This window comes from Brachyhypopomus gauderio, chromosome 10 (assembly GCF_052324685.1).
Source record: "Brachyhypopomus gauderio isolate BG-103 chromosome 10, BGAUD_0.2, whole genome shotgun sequence".
Classification (NCBI taxonomy): Eukaryota; Metazoa; Chordata; class Actinopteri; order Gymnotiformes; family Hypopomidae; genus Brachyhypopomus; species Brachyhypopomus gauderio.
In genome coordinates, this window is record NC_135220.1 from 10,512,820 (window position 1) to 10,527,166 (window position 14,347).

At 50.7% G+C, this 14,347-nt stretch overlaps 1 protein-coding gene across 1 annotated transcript in view; it reads right to left on the reverse strand.

The window, feature by feature from the left end:
• Positions 1–14,347, reverse strand: part of pcdh1a (protocadherin 1a) — a 60,054-nt gene that overhangs the window by 13,863 nt on the left and 31,844 nt on the right. Inside the window, exon 4 of the mRNA XM_077019316.1 lies at positions 6,092–6,311. Within this exon, the coding sequence (XP_076875431.1) occupies positions 6,092–6,311 (220 nt within the window). The remainder of the gene's footprint in view (positions 1–6,091; positions 6,312–14,347) is intronic.

A 14,347-nucleotide genomic window follows, 5' to 3' on the forward strand; every position in this document is an offset into this window, starting at 1 on the left:
CAAACAGCCTCTTCTCAGAAAGGAGTGATGCATTATCTGAGATACATTTCTTCCTTTTCCTCTCCAATGCAGAGCCAGAGAGAGAGAGAGAGAGAGAGAGAGAGAGAGAGAGAGAGAGAGAGAGAGATGGAAAGAAAGTGAGACAGATTGAGAGACAGCAAGTGAGACACAGAAAGCAAGAGTGACAGAGATAGACAGACAGCATGAGAGAGACCATGAGACAGAGCGAGACTACAACACAGAGTGAGACTGTGACAGAGTGAGACAGCAAAAGACAGCAAGAGCAAAGAAACAAGGGAGTGAGTGAGAGACAGTGAGCAAGAGAGAACCAGAGAGACGGAGTGAGTCAGAGACGAAGAATGAGAGTGAGAGACAGGGGGAGAGATCGAGACAGAGGGAGAGACAGACCGAGCGAACATCTCATGCCGTAGCCAAGTGAAAACAGGCGTTTTCATGCATGTCACTATTCTCCATGCTGCCACTCAGACAGAAACAAGTTGTGCACCTGGTTCCTCCAATCAAACAAGTCCAATTAAGAGAGATTACAACACTCAACCTGTTACTTCAACCATGTGCACACGCCAGCACAGCACGGCGTTAATATTAATAACAGAAAGTAGAACTGGATGTCGTCGTATGCACATCCGGATAAGGGCTTTGGATAACGCGCAGAAGAAGCATATGGAGAAAATGTCATTTTCAGCTCTGTGTTTTCTTAGCTAATGCTTAGCGAACACTCTTAGCTAAGCATTTGATTAACACGTTCAGTTATATCAGGTCATTGTTATGAAATGTGTTATTTCTTAAGTTATCTGGATAAATAGTAAATCATTTCATTAAGCACACAGTTATCTGGCAAATGCTTATGAATAAATGCAAGTGTAATTTCTATCAATCATCCATGAGTTGTGCATGTTTATCTTGTTTCTAATCAGAAACATTCTTAAATACACTCAGCTACACTCATTTGAAATGATTAGATGATTGGGTGAATTGTTATATTGACAATGAAATCAGATATAACAGCTAATTACCATTGAAGAAATAATTGCACTGCTCCATGGTTATTGTCTGTGCAGATACGGTTCAGCATGGCACGAGTCTCGGAACGGCTTTATTAATCAAGCCCTGTTACTGCTGCAGTGCCAGTGCACTTCACAAGATACACAAACTCTCGCTGACCACCTCGACGTGTTTTCTCACATTAGAAAAACAAGTCTTAATACCTGACCTCCCACTCCCAAGATTGAATATTCACACATTAAAAAATTTCCACAACTTTTAAATATAATGGTGTTACATTTTCGTAGTGAGTCACTAAAGAGTGGTTTAATAGCCATCTCGGGGAAACGTTGGCTAGGGGAAGGTGTAAGAAACCTCAGCACTGGAGCAAAATCACGAGGCGGTGAGGAGCGATTTCAGCAGAGCAGGAGAGAGACGGAGCAACAGAAACCCACCCCTCACACCCAAACAGGAGCCCACCGCTAACATCCAAACAGCAGCCCACCCCTCACACCCATACAGGAACCCACCCCTCACAAAACAGGAGCCCACCCCTCACACCCAAACAGAAACCCACCCCTCACATCCAAACAGCAGCCCACCCCTCACACCCATACAGGAGCCCACCACTTACACCCAAACAGGAACCCACCCCTCACACCCAAACACGAGCCCACCACTTACACCCAAACAGGAGCCCACCCCTCACACCCAAACAGGAGCCCACCACTTACACCCAAACAGGAACCCACCCCTCACACCCAAACACGAGCCCACCACTTACACCCAAACAGGAGCCCACCACTCACACCCAAACAGGAGCCCACCACTTACACCCAAACAGCAGCCCACCCCTCACACCCAAACAGGAGCCCACCCCTCACAAAACAGGAGCCCACCCCTCACACCCAAACAGGAGCCCACCCCTCACACCCAAACAGGAGCCCACCCCTCACAAAACAGGAGCCCACCCCTCACACCCAAACACGAGCCCACCCCTCACACCCAAACAGGAACCCACCCATCACACCCAAACAGGAGCCCACCCCTCACACCCAAACAGGAGCCCACCGCTTACACCCAAACAGGAACCCACCCATCACACCCAAACAGGAGCCCACCCCTCACACCCAAACAGGAACCCACCCCTCACACCCAAACACGAGCCCACCCCTCACACCCAAACAGGAACCCACCCATCACACCCAAACAGGAGCCCACCCCTCACACCCAAACAGGAGCCCACCGCTTACACCCAAACAGGAACCCACCCATCACACCCAAACAGGAGCCCACCGCTTACACCCAAACAGGAACCCACCCCTCACACCCAAATGCGAGCCCACCACTCACACCCAAACACGAGCCCACCGCTTACATCCAAACACGAGCCCACCCCTCACACCCAAACACGAGCCCACCCCTCACACCCAAACAGGAGCCCACCGCTCACACCCAAACAGGAGCCCACCGCTTACACCCAAACAGGAACCCACCCATCACACCCAAACAGGAGCCCACCGCTTACACCCAAACAGGAACCCACCCCTCACACCCAAATGCGAGCCCACCACTCACACCCAAACACGAGCCCACCGCTTACATCCAAACACGAGCCCACCCCTCACACCCAAACACGAGCCCACCCCTCACACCCAAACAGGAGCCCACCGCTCACACCCAAACAGGAGCCCACAGCTCACACCCAAACACAGAGCCAGAGAAATCAATAGTGACAGATCATGTTACATGAGAATCAAATAGAGTAGCACCGATATCAGGAAGCCAACCATAGCATTCGCTCAGAGGAAAGCACCACACAGAGTGAATGAATGGGGGGTGGGGGGGGGGGGGGTACACAAGGGAGAGTGAGAAATTGAGACGAGATGTGAAGGATGCTTATATGTATGAGACATGTCTGAATGTGTGAGTTCACCATGGAATCTACGAGCAGTGCAGGCGCCTCTCACACACACTCGCCTCTCATACACACTCGGGCTACACTGTTACATCACACATCAGTCTGATCAGGGATCAAAGGAGATCAAGCTGGTACTATAGTAACACGCTTCAAAGGTTTTCTGCTCCGGAATCCGCTACAAATTTGGGTTAGGGAGGATGCTATCACCTGTTGGGATACACTAACCTCACAATGACTTCGGGGTACTGCCGGGTTGTAAACAGTGGTTTAAATATGTAGGTTAACACCAGTTTTCAACACCCTAGAGTCGACATATAAGCACTTCCTTGAGCAAGCAGAAAAAGGTGGAGGATTCCTATAGAGTTCTGCTATTATAAACATTCCTGACGCGATACCACGATGGAAATTGCTGGAACGGCACCAGTGTGAATGATGCAGCTAGGACCCTGAGATGTTCTCGGAAACTTGCCCCCTGCAGAGCTCGCTTCCAACCCAACCCAACTGCGGCTAATCCTGCTAATCAGCGCCAGGAGCATCCGATCATGCCAGTGTGTTTGATTACGTAAAACACGGTGGATTTAAAGGAGGCGCAGCCCCAGTCTGTGTCTGCGTGTCAGAGAACATCCCACGATCTGATCTACAGCATCTGATCTCAGACATCTGACTAATGGCCACTGATCTATCATCTAAATCACTCACAAATTAAATACACATATAATATAGAGCTTCTCATTTAGAGCAAAAACAGTATTAATAACTGGGGCATGCCACCGATGTCTTACTGGAATGCATTTGTAAATGTATTTTGTTACAGTGGTTTGTGATGGATGAAGGCCATTGTGTGCAGTGATGAAGTCTATAAATCAAACATCTGCTACTGGTTTTACTCTATAACACAATTCACAAGTAACACCAACAAACGCTAAGAAATCTTCTTTTATGACGGCATATCTACTTAATTTAAAACATGGTACCAGGGCGAGGAGGCGAGCTGCGGTGAACGGGCCGGTGAGAGATGGGGAGAGTGTGTGCCGACAGCACCTGGGGTTTTGGTAAAGCGATCTGCAGTGTTCTGAGACAATTAAAGGTATCACGTGTTTGGTGCCGGGGGCGATATTGACATGTGTTGCATGGAAAATTGGAGGAAAAGAGATCACGCAGGAAACGAGCAAAACAGCCTGCTGAGCACTGGACGTCAGAGCTTAGGGACGGGGAGTCTGGGACTGAGGAACCGATTATCTGGGGTGACGAAATGATAGTCGACACCACGCCACAGTGCAGCGACACTCACACTACGTCTCCTGTTGACATTTCTTAAAGGCCAGAGGGAAAAAAAAAACAAAACAAAACAAATCAACAAAACAAGAACAACAAAAATCTCAGACGTGGCGTCTGGCAGGAGAAACCTGGAGCTGGACGAGAGATTGAATCATAACACAGTCATAACACCCCACCACCCCCCGTCTTGGTTTGGCTGTCGGCGAGCGGGATGGGAGATTTGGCGTAAGCGAAAAGGCCGCGTTGTCACGGTGCTGCTGTGTTGTTTCAGCCTCCGGGCTGCTGAGGTCTCGGCCTCGCTGGGCCGCGTGTCCCTCACGGAGCCGCGTGTGACTCACGGAGCCGCGTGTCCCACCTTAAACGTAGTGAAGCCCCACCTCCACCTCACCGTGTGTCGATCATTCGTGCGGCACTGAGCAAAACGTCTCTGCCAGGCCTGCCTGTCACCCTGCCACTCACAGTCACCCGCCAAAAACCCCAACAGGCTGTGGTGGGGGAGATGTAGCTTTACAGGTGATGGGTGGAGGGAATGAGGGAGGGAGGGTGGGAGGGAGAAGAGTTCTTGTCTTTCTAAATTCATTTTTCAAGCCCTCTCAGTAAGGGCTTTCTCCATAATCTCCCTGAGGTGAGAATCACATTTTAATTAGGTCTACCTCTGGTTCCGGGCTGCTTCGCCCATCTCCCGGGGTCTGCGTGCTCAGCTGGGAGACGGGTGGGTGGTGTGCTGGGGCCCGTGACGCTGTCGGTCTCGGTCTCCTCTAGATCAAACTCTGACTAAATCAGAGGCCCATTTCCCAGACCTGCCTGTTTCATTCTCCTAATGTGCCACGGTAACCGGCGGCACAGTGACGACGCCTTCTGTGATTGCAAAAGTCCCGAGCCCCTCCGCCACGGTTGGACAGAAGCCTCACGTCACAGGTGCACCGTGCATGAATTCAGACGCAGGGAGCCGCTGACATTTCGGCTTCCAAAAGCCCGGCCCCCTGGAAGCCACTGGCAACCAGTGAGTCGACAGCCGCTCCCCGCGTGGGACGTTCGGCTCCCAGCACGCGGCGCGGCGGTGGGGGGGGGCAACGACGTCACACCGAGGGACGAGACCGCGCTTCTGGAGACGGAGCTCTAAACCGGAGAAGTAATTAAGCTCGCTGCACTAATGGCGAACCAGGTACAAAGCTCTGAACTAAACGAACGCAGAGAAAAAACACAAACAGACGTTCTGAAAAGAACGCAGTGGTAATGGATATTAAATTGTACGGAGGAGAATGAAAGAAGTGTACGTTTAAGCGAGGAAGCAGCTGTCAGGATGTTTCTTCTCACAAGAAGGAGGTGCACAAATGCACTTCTGTTTGCTTTGTCGAAGGCGCGAAGCGCACGCAGGAAGCAGGACACGTCACGGCTTCAGCACCCGCTCATTAGCAAGCGTCTGAGGCTGCCGAATGAAAGAAAGAAAAGAAAATAGACACAAAGGACGAAGGAAGGGGGCCGAGGCGTCTGCTGCAGGGTCGGCTGTCTGGACGAGCACGCCTCAGATTTATCTGGAGCCCGAATGCTCCATTAGCCCAGGAGGGTTTTAATTACAACTCTTTGTGTGAGGAGGCCATTAAGAATGATCTGGAGTTGCGATGGCGGCTCTGCTGATGGAGAGGACACAGCTACTGCTGACTCAACTCCTGACACAACACACATATATTCGCCTACTGTAAAAAAAAAAAAAAAAAAACACAAACAAAAAAAACAAATAAATAAATAGATAAACACTAACGCAGCAAATGTTGGTGAGGAAGGGTAGGAAGACGAAGAGGCCGTTTCAGCAGGTTCGAACACAACCTGCAGCACTGCGGCAGGATCTCGAGACCGATGGGCTGAAAGTTCGGGAAACGCAGCGCTCACCGTTTTCCGGGTGCTCCATCTCGCCGATGCTGCCGTCGGGCGTGGTGCGCTCGTAGTGGTCCTCCGGCAGGGCCAGCGGTCCGATGCGCGGGCCTGAGGAACTTTTGCTGCTGGGGGTCTCGGACTCCTCCAGGCCGCTGTCGTAGTAGCTCTGCTGGGAGGAGTCCTGCATGTCCTGCACGGGATTGGCCGTCGAGAACGTCACTCTCCGGTGTGGCAGCTGCAGGATGAAGAGCATTCCGCCTGGTCATTACAAACTAATTAAAACTTTGGGGGCCCCTAACTAGGTTAATTGACCTCCAAATCTGTAATATCGCACTTCGAGAGACTTTTTCAATATGCAATTTTCTGAGGGGCAATTAGCGAGGAAACGTTTCACTGGCACTGTTGAGGAAGGCAGAGCTAGAGAGGAACGTTCACTGTCTCCTCACTGTGTGAAAACGCTGTAATTAAATGTCCTAATATTACTGTGAAGATGACCTCAGTCTTCAACCCACTCTAATGACCCCCCTACACGCAAAGAAACAAAATACTCATACGTTCAAGGAGCCACAGAAAACATATAATATGCATCCTCATTCACTCGTGCACACACGTGCGCACACACACACACACACACACTAACACACACACACACACACACACACACACACACACACACACACACACACACACACACACACACACACACACACACACACACACAGCCACAAAACAGAGGAAATCACTGATACTGCAGAAGAACTCGATTCTCTTTTCTGCCCTGGTTCCCTTCTCACTGAGGGCAGGTGGAGATCGATAGCACAAAAGCAGGACACACACACACACACACACACACACACACACACTTGCAGACCTATATAAACATACTTGTACACCTACACAAACACATGCGCCCACCCACGCACACCTACACAAACACAGACACGCACCTAAACACACACATTCACCCGTCTACACACACACACACACACACACACACACATCCACCTACACCAACACAAGCCCACCTATACCCTCACATCTGCACGAACACATTCGCACCTCCACACACTCACACACACACACACACACACACACACACAAAGACCCACCTACACATGCACTCACACAATGTCACAAACACACTCAAATATGACTGCGTGCCCAGTAGAGTGGTTCTAGCGCAGGTATTGGAGTCATTAAAAACACCATTTCAGCATATATAAAAGCCCCATTAACAGGCATTTCCAACATATAGAAGTGGCATCATCACCACCGTTGTTATCAGCTCACACTCTGAAGTGCTGCCTGATCTCCATCACTCCAAACTCTTCTCCACTCCTACATCTCTGCTCATGGCTGCTGCTCCATTCCTTTATTTATCTGTTTATCTTCGTCTCTACATCGTTCTGCTCCTCCAACTTTGTCACTATAATTTGCTCCGGAGACGTGAGACGTGTGCTAGTAACTAGTGAATGTAAAGCAGGCCTGTGCTTTCAGCTCGCACGCTTGCACGCCCGTGCACGTGCACAGTGAACGCTGTTTTTGTGTGCACGTATCAGTTATCTTTCTGCAAGCTCCGGTTTTGTGCTGAACGCTGACACTCGCTGAGCTGTGTTTCGACTGCACAGTAATTATATAGACTTCCTCAGGAAACTAACATAGTATCACAGCGCCCACCGCTTCACTGTCAACCTCCGCCCAACAAGTGTGTGTGTGTGCGCGTGTGCGTGTGTGTGTGTGTGTGTGTGAGTAAAAGAGAGAAGTAAGGATTGACGGGGAGAGAGAAGAAAGGTACTGTATGGGTAAGGTGCTATTTTTCTCGAAGCCAAACCTTTTAATGTCTCCTTTCCTTCCATTGTCTTATTCAATTTGATGTGTGAAGGTACTTGCTGTTCTCAGAAAACGTGAGCACTGACATTAATGGCAGTTTCAGCTTCTGCAAAATGTCATTGTGAAGAATGTTAATCACATCGATCTACTGTAAAACAAAGAGAAATGTAGTATTTACAATATTTCATGCTGGATGCAAATTGACCTGTTTGATCTGTGGCAAGAGACATATGCAGAATCCTCCCTCATGCAGGAAAATGAGTGCAATGTATGTACTTATGGGAACAATCTTATTTGGGAGGCATTAGCATAGTTATGATAACGCAGTCGAGATTATTACTTCCATCCCAGACCCTGTATTCTCCACAAGAACAGCTGAGTCTGTGATTAAAAGGTTCCCAGGAAGCCACATTACTATTTAAATGTAGAAAAGGGGGGCGTTTAGTTTTTTAAATATGGATCCTGTGCTTAAACGTCTCCTTGGGCATCGCTCCAGAGTCAGCAGCACTTCCTCTCTGAGCTCCGGAGGCTGCAGCTCCTTTGACAGGAAACAGACTCCTGTCTCGGTGCAGACTACTGTTGCCTGCTGAGGAGCACCGGGCCAGGCAGGAGCTGGGGGCAGTTGGGGGCAGCGGGGGGCAGCGGGGGGCAGCTGGGGGCAGCGGGGGGAGGCTGGGGACCAGGGAATGGGGACGTACGCCAAAGAGCCTTCAAGCTGCCTGGGAGGGTGGGGAGGCAGAGGTGGAGGAGTTAGAGCTTTCGCTTGGCTGGAAGGAGATTGGCAGAGCACTGGGGAGACTTTTTCTTTGTCTTCTTCCTTCGGGGCCAGGCGAGGGGGGCGGGGAGGGGGGATTACCGGAGTTTGAGGCAGGGAAGCTGATGGAGCTCAACCGGGGGTATGGCGGTGTGGGCGGTGTCGGGCCGGCGCGGTTCGGAGAGGGACAAGAGTGGTGGCAGCCGTGGCCCAGGGAGAGACGACCGGGGGGGTGTGGCACGGCAGCCAAAGTCTGGAGACTGAGAGGCAGCCTGGAAGCTAAGAGAGGCGGGTAAGGCCCAAGGCGGGATGTGGTGGGGTGGGCGGAGGCCCAGGAGGGTGGAGGCCCAGGTGGGTGCTGAATACGAAGGCAACATTACACCAGCCAAAAAGTATTAACAGGCCTGGCACGAGAGATTGAATAAGCAGGAGAAATTCACAGAGAACAAAGGCAAGAGGAGGGTATTACAGCGCCAGACACAGCAGGGGATTAGGTTTAACACCCAGGAGAGGTGGCTAAGCTCTGGGGTAGGAGGAGGGGGGTACGAGGCACACTTGGAGCTGCCCCGCGCAGAGCTCCACGGGGCAGACGAGCGGGGAGGGGGCAGTAGAACCGCACGCCCGGGGCAAACAGGGCGCCGGGTGGTGCTCTCAAGTGGTCTGAGGTGAAAAGCCCGTCAGCAAACACATGAAGAGCAGGCGGATTTTCGCTCGTTCGTTCTCACCGGTGCCATGCACTGTCACGTGACCCTGAGCAAACGGTGCAATCTGTCAGCACGACGGCTTCACAATGGCGACGCGTCTGCGTGGAGACGGAAGGCGTCTGTGGGACGGTGAGGGACACGACTGAGTTCCACAGACCTGATTAGCATAGAGGACACAAGACGGGCCTGACCGCCACATCCTTCCTCTTGCTTCGCTCTCATTCTCAACTGCAGTCCTGTGATCAGACGTCGTCCGTCCCCGCGTAGCCGCCGGCCCTAAACCCCCCACCCCCACCTCACCCCCACCTTCCCTCCACCTTGGTGTGTCCTCTTCTCTCCTCTGTGTCTCTTTGATAAGCTTCTACGCTTTGAAGACTCTGCTGCCCACCGCCCAGATACTGAGCATAAAAATAAATAAATAAATAGAAATAACTCCCCTCCAAAGAGGAAGGTGAGAGTCAGACAGAAAAACAAACCCAGATGGGTGTGCGGTCCTCTGTCTCCTGCTCTGCGCTCTCTGATTTGGTGCACGCTGCCTCCACGCTGTGGTTCACTCCTTCATTGTCATATCTGTTCATTTGACTCATTTTTTCTGTGCTCTACACGCCTTTCAGAGGAGCTGGCTCATTGATCCTCACACAAGCCTGCAGCACAAGGAGATCTCTCTCTCTTTCTCTCTCTCTCTCTCTCTCTCTCTCTCTCTCCCTGTCTCTCTCTTTGTCTCACTCTCTCTCTCCATCTTTCTCTGCCCATATCTTCTCTCTCTTTCTCTGTCTGTCATGTGTTACTATCTAACACCTTAATGGATTCAGATTGTACAAGAACCATAAGTTAATTTGCAGGTGTAACGTCAACTAACTAGAAAGTCACAAGTTCTCATCATTTAAGCAGTAACAGACTTTAAATCAGACTTTAAATCTGTGCCTTTTTTTCAGAAACATGTGGAGTCCCCACAGACACCTCACACGTGTTCCTCTGATGGCCACCGGATGTCTTGTCTCTACTGTCTTGCTCCTTCAGGCAGAACCACAGAGACACGCGTCTGGGCCCCGTGGCTGCCGACCCTCGAGTGAACCTGGACCTCACAGGCTCCTCCCTGCTGTCCATCACCCGGACGGGCCGCCGGATGATGGCGGTTATTACACCTCCTACTTCTCCTCTCTCCCCCTCCAGCTCCGTGCTCTTTCGCCTTTCCCCTCTGACCCGCCTTCACCCGACATCTGTCACTCTCCCCCTCTCCTTCATCATCCCTCCATCTCCATCCATCTCCCTCCATCTCGCCTACCTCACCCACACCATCTCCTTGGCACCGCAGCTTGCCTTTGGGATTTGGAGGAAATTGAATTGAATTATGAAGGAATTTCTCGGCAGCCCGATTGGCATCATTTCCCCTTTCACAATAGAGCGGCATTCTCATATCTCTGGGTGTGGGGGAATGAAAATAGGACGCACACCATTCTTTCTCTCATCCTTTTAAATTGAATTTTTCATATCACGGGGCCACAGAGACATCTGCCGTTTCTTTTAAGATGAGGGAGAAAAACCCATTTCATAACACTGTGAAGACATATACCTGTAGCTCAGTGTGAAAACCAGGCTTCCTTCAGGTGTGTACATATTCCTCCATGCTAAACGATAAAAGAATAACACAGATCTCTTGTCTGGTTCTTTTTTTCCTTATTATAGCATCTTTAACGTGATCAGATCGTACATGATTCCATCGCTTAAACTCTCCCACCCCAGTTCCCTCCTCCTGTGAAATGTCTCCCCCCTGTCCCCCACCCCACCTCTGAACCCACTCCCTGTTCACGCTCCAAAGTATCCCCCCCAACCCTTCCAATAACCATGCCCCCCCCACGTAAATTGCATGTCACTTTTTTACGGTACGGTAAGTGGCCTTGTTTTGGAAATGCAGAGTGACAGTGGAAGAGGAAGCCCATGTTAATCCTGCATGGGGGAGTTGGGAGAGAGGGAGAGAGAAAGAGAGAGAGAGGGATGGAGGGAAGGGGAAGGGAGAGGGAGAGAGAGAGAGAGGCAGGAGTGAAGGTGGGGAGGAGAGAGGAGCTGGCAGAGAGAGAGAAAGGGAGAGAGAGAGAGAGAGAGAGAGAGAGAGAGAGAGAGAGAGAGAGAGAGAGAGAGAGAGAGAGAGAGGGAAATATAGAGTACAGAGAGCACACAGAAAGAAACAGAAACAAAGATAGAGACAGAGCTAGTGTTTGGAGCAAGGTGAGAGCGAGAGTAAAAGGGAGAGAGAGAGAGAGAGAGAGAGAGAGAGAGAGAGAGAGAGAGAGAGAGAGAGAGAGAGAGAGAGAGAGAGAGGAGGCTAGAGAGAGAGGGAGGTGACAGAGAGAGAGGGAGAGAGAGAGAAGGGGGAAGAGATATAGAGAAAGTGACTGATGAAGGCAAGGAGTGATACGGAGGAAGAGGCACTGCAGAAATTAATCCTCAATATCCAGTCTCAAGTGGGGGCCTTATTCCCTCTCAAACTTCCATTTTCAGAGTTAATATCTCAATTCCTAAAGGGCCCGGCTGAAGGCATGCGAGAAGCTCATTCTGCAGTTGTCTTAAGCACGTGGCACATAATGGGATTGTAGGGAGAGATGACAAAGCTTTCAGGCATGCTTAAGACTGTCGGGGCTTCCTCCAGAATTGTTTTGTGCATCTCTATTAATAGCCAGTGATGGATCTATCTGGGAGGCACTTCTGATTTGATAGCGGAGCGTCGAAAAGTGTTATTATTCAGGCCAGGCTCTCCATTAGACGCAGAATCAATTTTATCTGTTCCTTCCCACCCCCACCATCTAGTAATAAGGGAATGCAAACCATGCCTAGAATTTCTTCAACCCGCAAAATGGGGGTGATGATATTAAAAAATAATGTCTAATTAGAAGCTAGGAGCGCCTTTTATCTGGCGCTGGGAGTCGTGTGCCATGGCTGGGCATCTAGGACACGTTTTCTCTATTGATCTATCAGCGGCTGGCAGGCGCGAACAGGACCCGGCATGGCTCGCAAAAGACGGCCCGAGAATAGAGAGAAGGGGGAGCAGCACCAGCGCCAGTGCCAGCGCCAGGGCCCATTTGATCGGAGGCGAGTCAAACTCGTCTTCGCTGCCTTTCTTCCTCGCGCCCAGGAGCAGCCGCTCCAGGCTCGGGCAGATCAAAGGCCTGTGGGAGGAGCCTGTTGAAGGAGCCTGTGGGAGGAGCCTGTTGGAGGAGCCTGTGGGAGGAGCCACACGGCCAGCCGCCGTGCGCCCTTGCACCTATCAATGACCAAGTCTATCAATGACCTCGCAAAATAGAAACTATGGGCTTCAGATGTTGATCTTTCCCTCTGCACGATATTAGTGTGGATGTGCGTGTCAATACAACTGTGGACGATTTGACAAACCGAACAATGAAGTTTAACTGGCGATACAGGGTGCAGTCTCATCATCGATGCTAAAGATCTCCACGTAACACCAGTCACACTGAGACGCCAATGTTCAGTAATTATCAGTAAATAACAACGAGTTACCGATTATCATCGTACAACCCAAGAAAAGCAATTGAAGTGGATAGAAGGTGCAGCCGTAAGCCTGAAACCTTCTCATGGAACCCAGTAATCAGGAAGCATTGATCCAACACTTCCAATTAAGTGGGAATGCGTGTAGGGTCGAGGAGTTTGTGATTACGCATTCATGCGTGTGTGTGTGTGTGTGTGTGTGTGTGTGCTGGAAAGAGGGACTGTCTGTGCTTACTGTGGTGTAATAATGGTTTAAGTCAAGGCAGCCTCCAACACTCCTCCACTCCTTCCCTCCTCCATCATCTCCATCTCCTCCATCACCACCACTCCTCTATCTCCATCTCCTCCATCTACTCCATCTCCTCCACTCCTCCATCCCCTCCACCTCCTTCCCTCCTCCATCAGAACCACTCCTCCACCTACTCAATCTCCTCCATCTCTTCCATCACCACCACTCCTCCACTCTTCCATCTCTTCCATCTCCTCCACCTCCTTCCTTCCTCCATCTCTCCATCTCTTCCATCTCCTCCATCTCTTCCATCACCACCACTCCTCCATCTCCTCCATCTCTTCCATCTCTTCCATCTCTTCCATCTCCTCCACCTCCTTCCTTCCTCCATCTCCTCCATCTCTTCCATCTCCTCCATCTCTTCCATCACCACCACTCTTCCATCTCCTCCACTCCTCTCATCAGGGCCCGGTTTCTCCTCCACGCCCAGTTCATTTTTTACTTCTCCTCTCTTGTGCTTCCCCGTCCCTCCTTTTGATTTATTTTGAAACGAAACACAAAAGTCTTGGTTCTCCAACATATCGTGCTGAGAGAGGATACAATTATCCTCCTGTAGTCAGCAGCGGCTGTAAAAGCTCAGTTCTGAGCTAAGTGCTTTTGACACCAGCAAGCATTCTTCAGACTAACATGGCTGCAAAATCTCATCACATGGGCACTGAAGCACACAGCATTTACTGGCCCCTCAGTGCTTGGGTCTGCAATTAAAGACACTGATTGGTTTAAACATTTCCCTCAAACCCCCCCTCCCCCCTGCAGCAACAAACGCCACGCTTTCTGAAACCTTCTTTAGAGGCAGACCAGGTTGAAACATGATCATGATCACACACACACACACACACACACACACACACACACACACACACACACACACACACACACACACACACACACACACAGAGACGTCTCTGTGGCTCTGACTAACAGGCCTGGGAGATGCCCAAAGTGTCATCTGAAAATCAGAAGAATGAATCAGTCAGCCCTGCAGCAGCGAGCAGTTCCCGCATGGGCAACTATAAACTGACTGGCCAAGCCCTGCCACTGACCAAGAACACGCCGCTGCTATTGGCCGAGTGGAATCCCCGGTATACATTCCGGCCCGCTATTGGTTCTGGGATGACAGGTTGGGGCCATTTGCAGTGGAACGGCCTGTTTATAGGTCAGTGGGCTAATCAGGATACAGGATGGATGCCGCC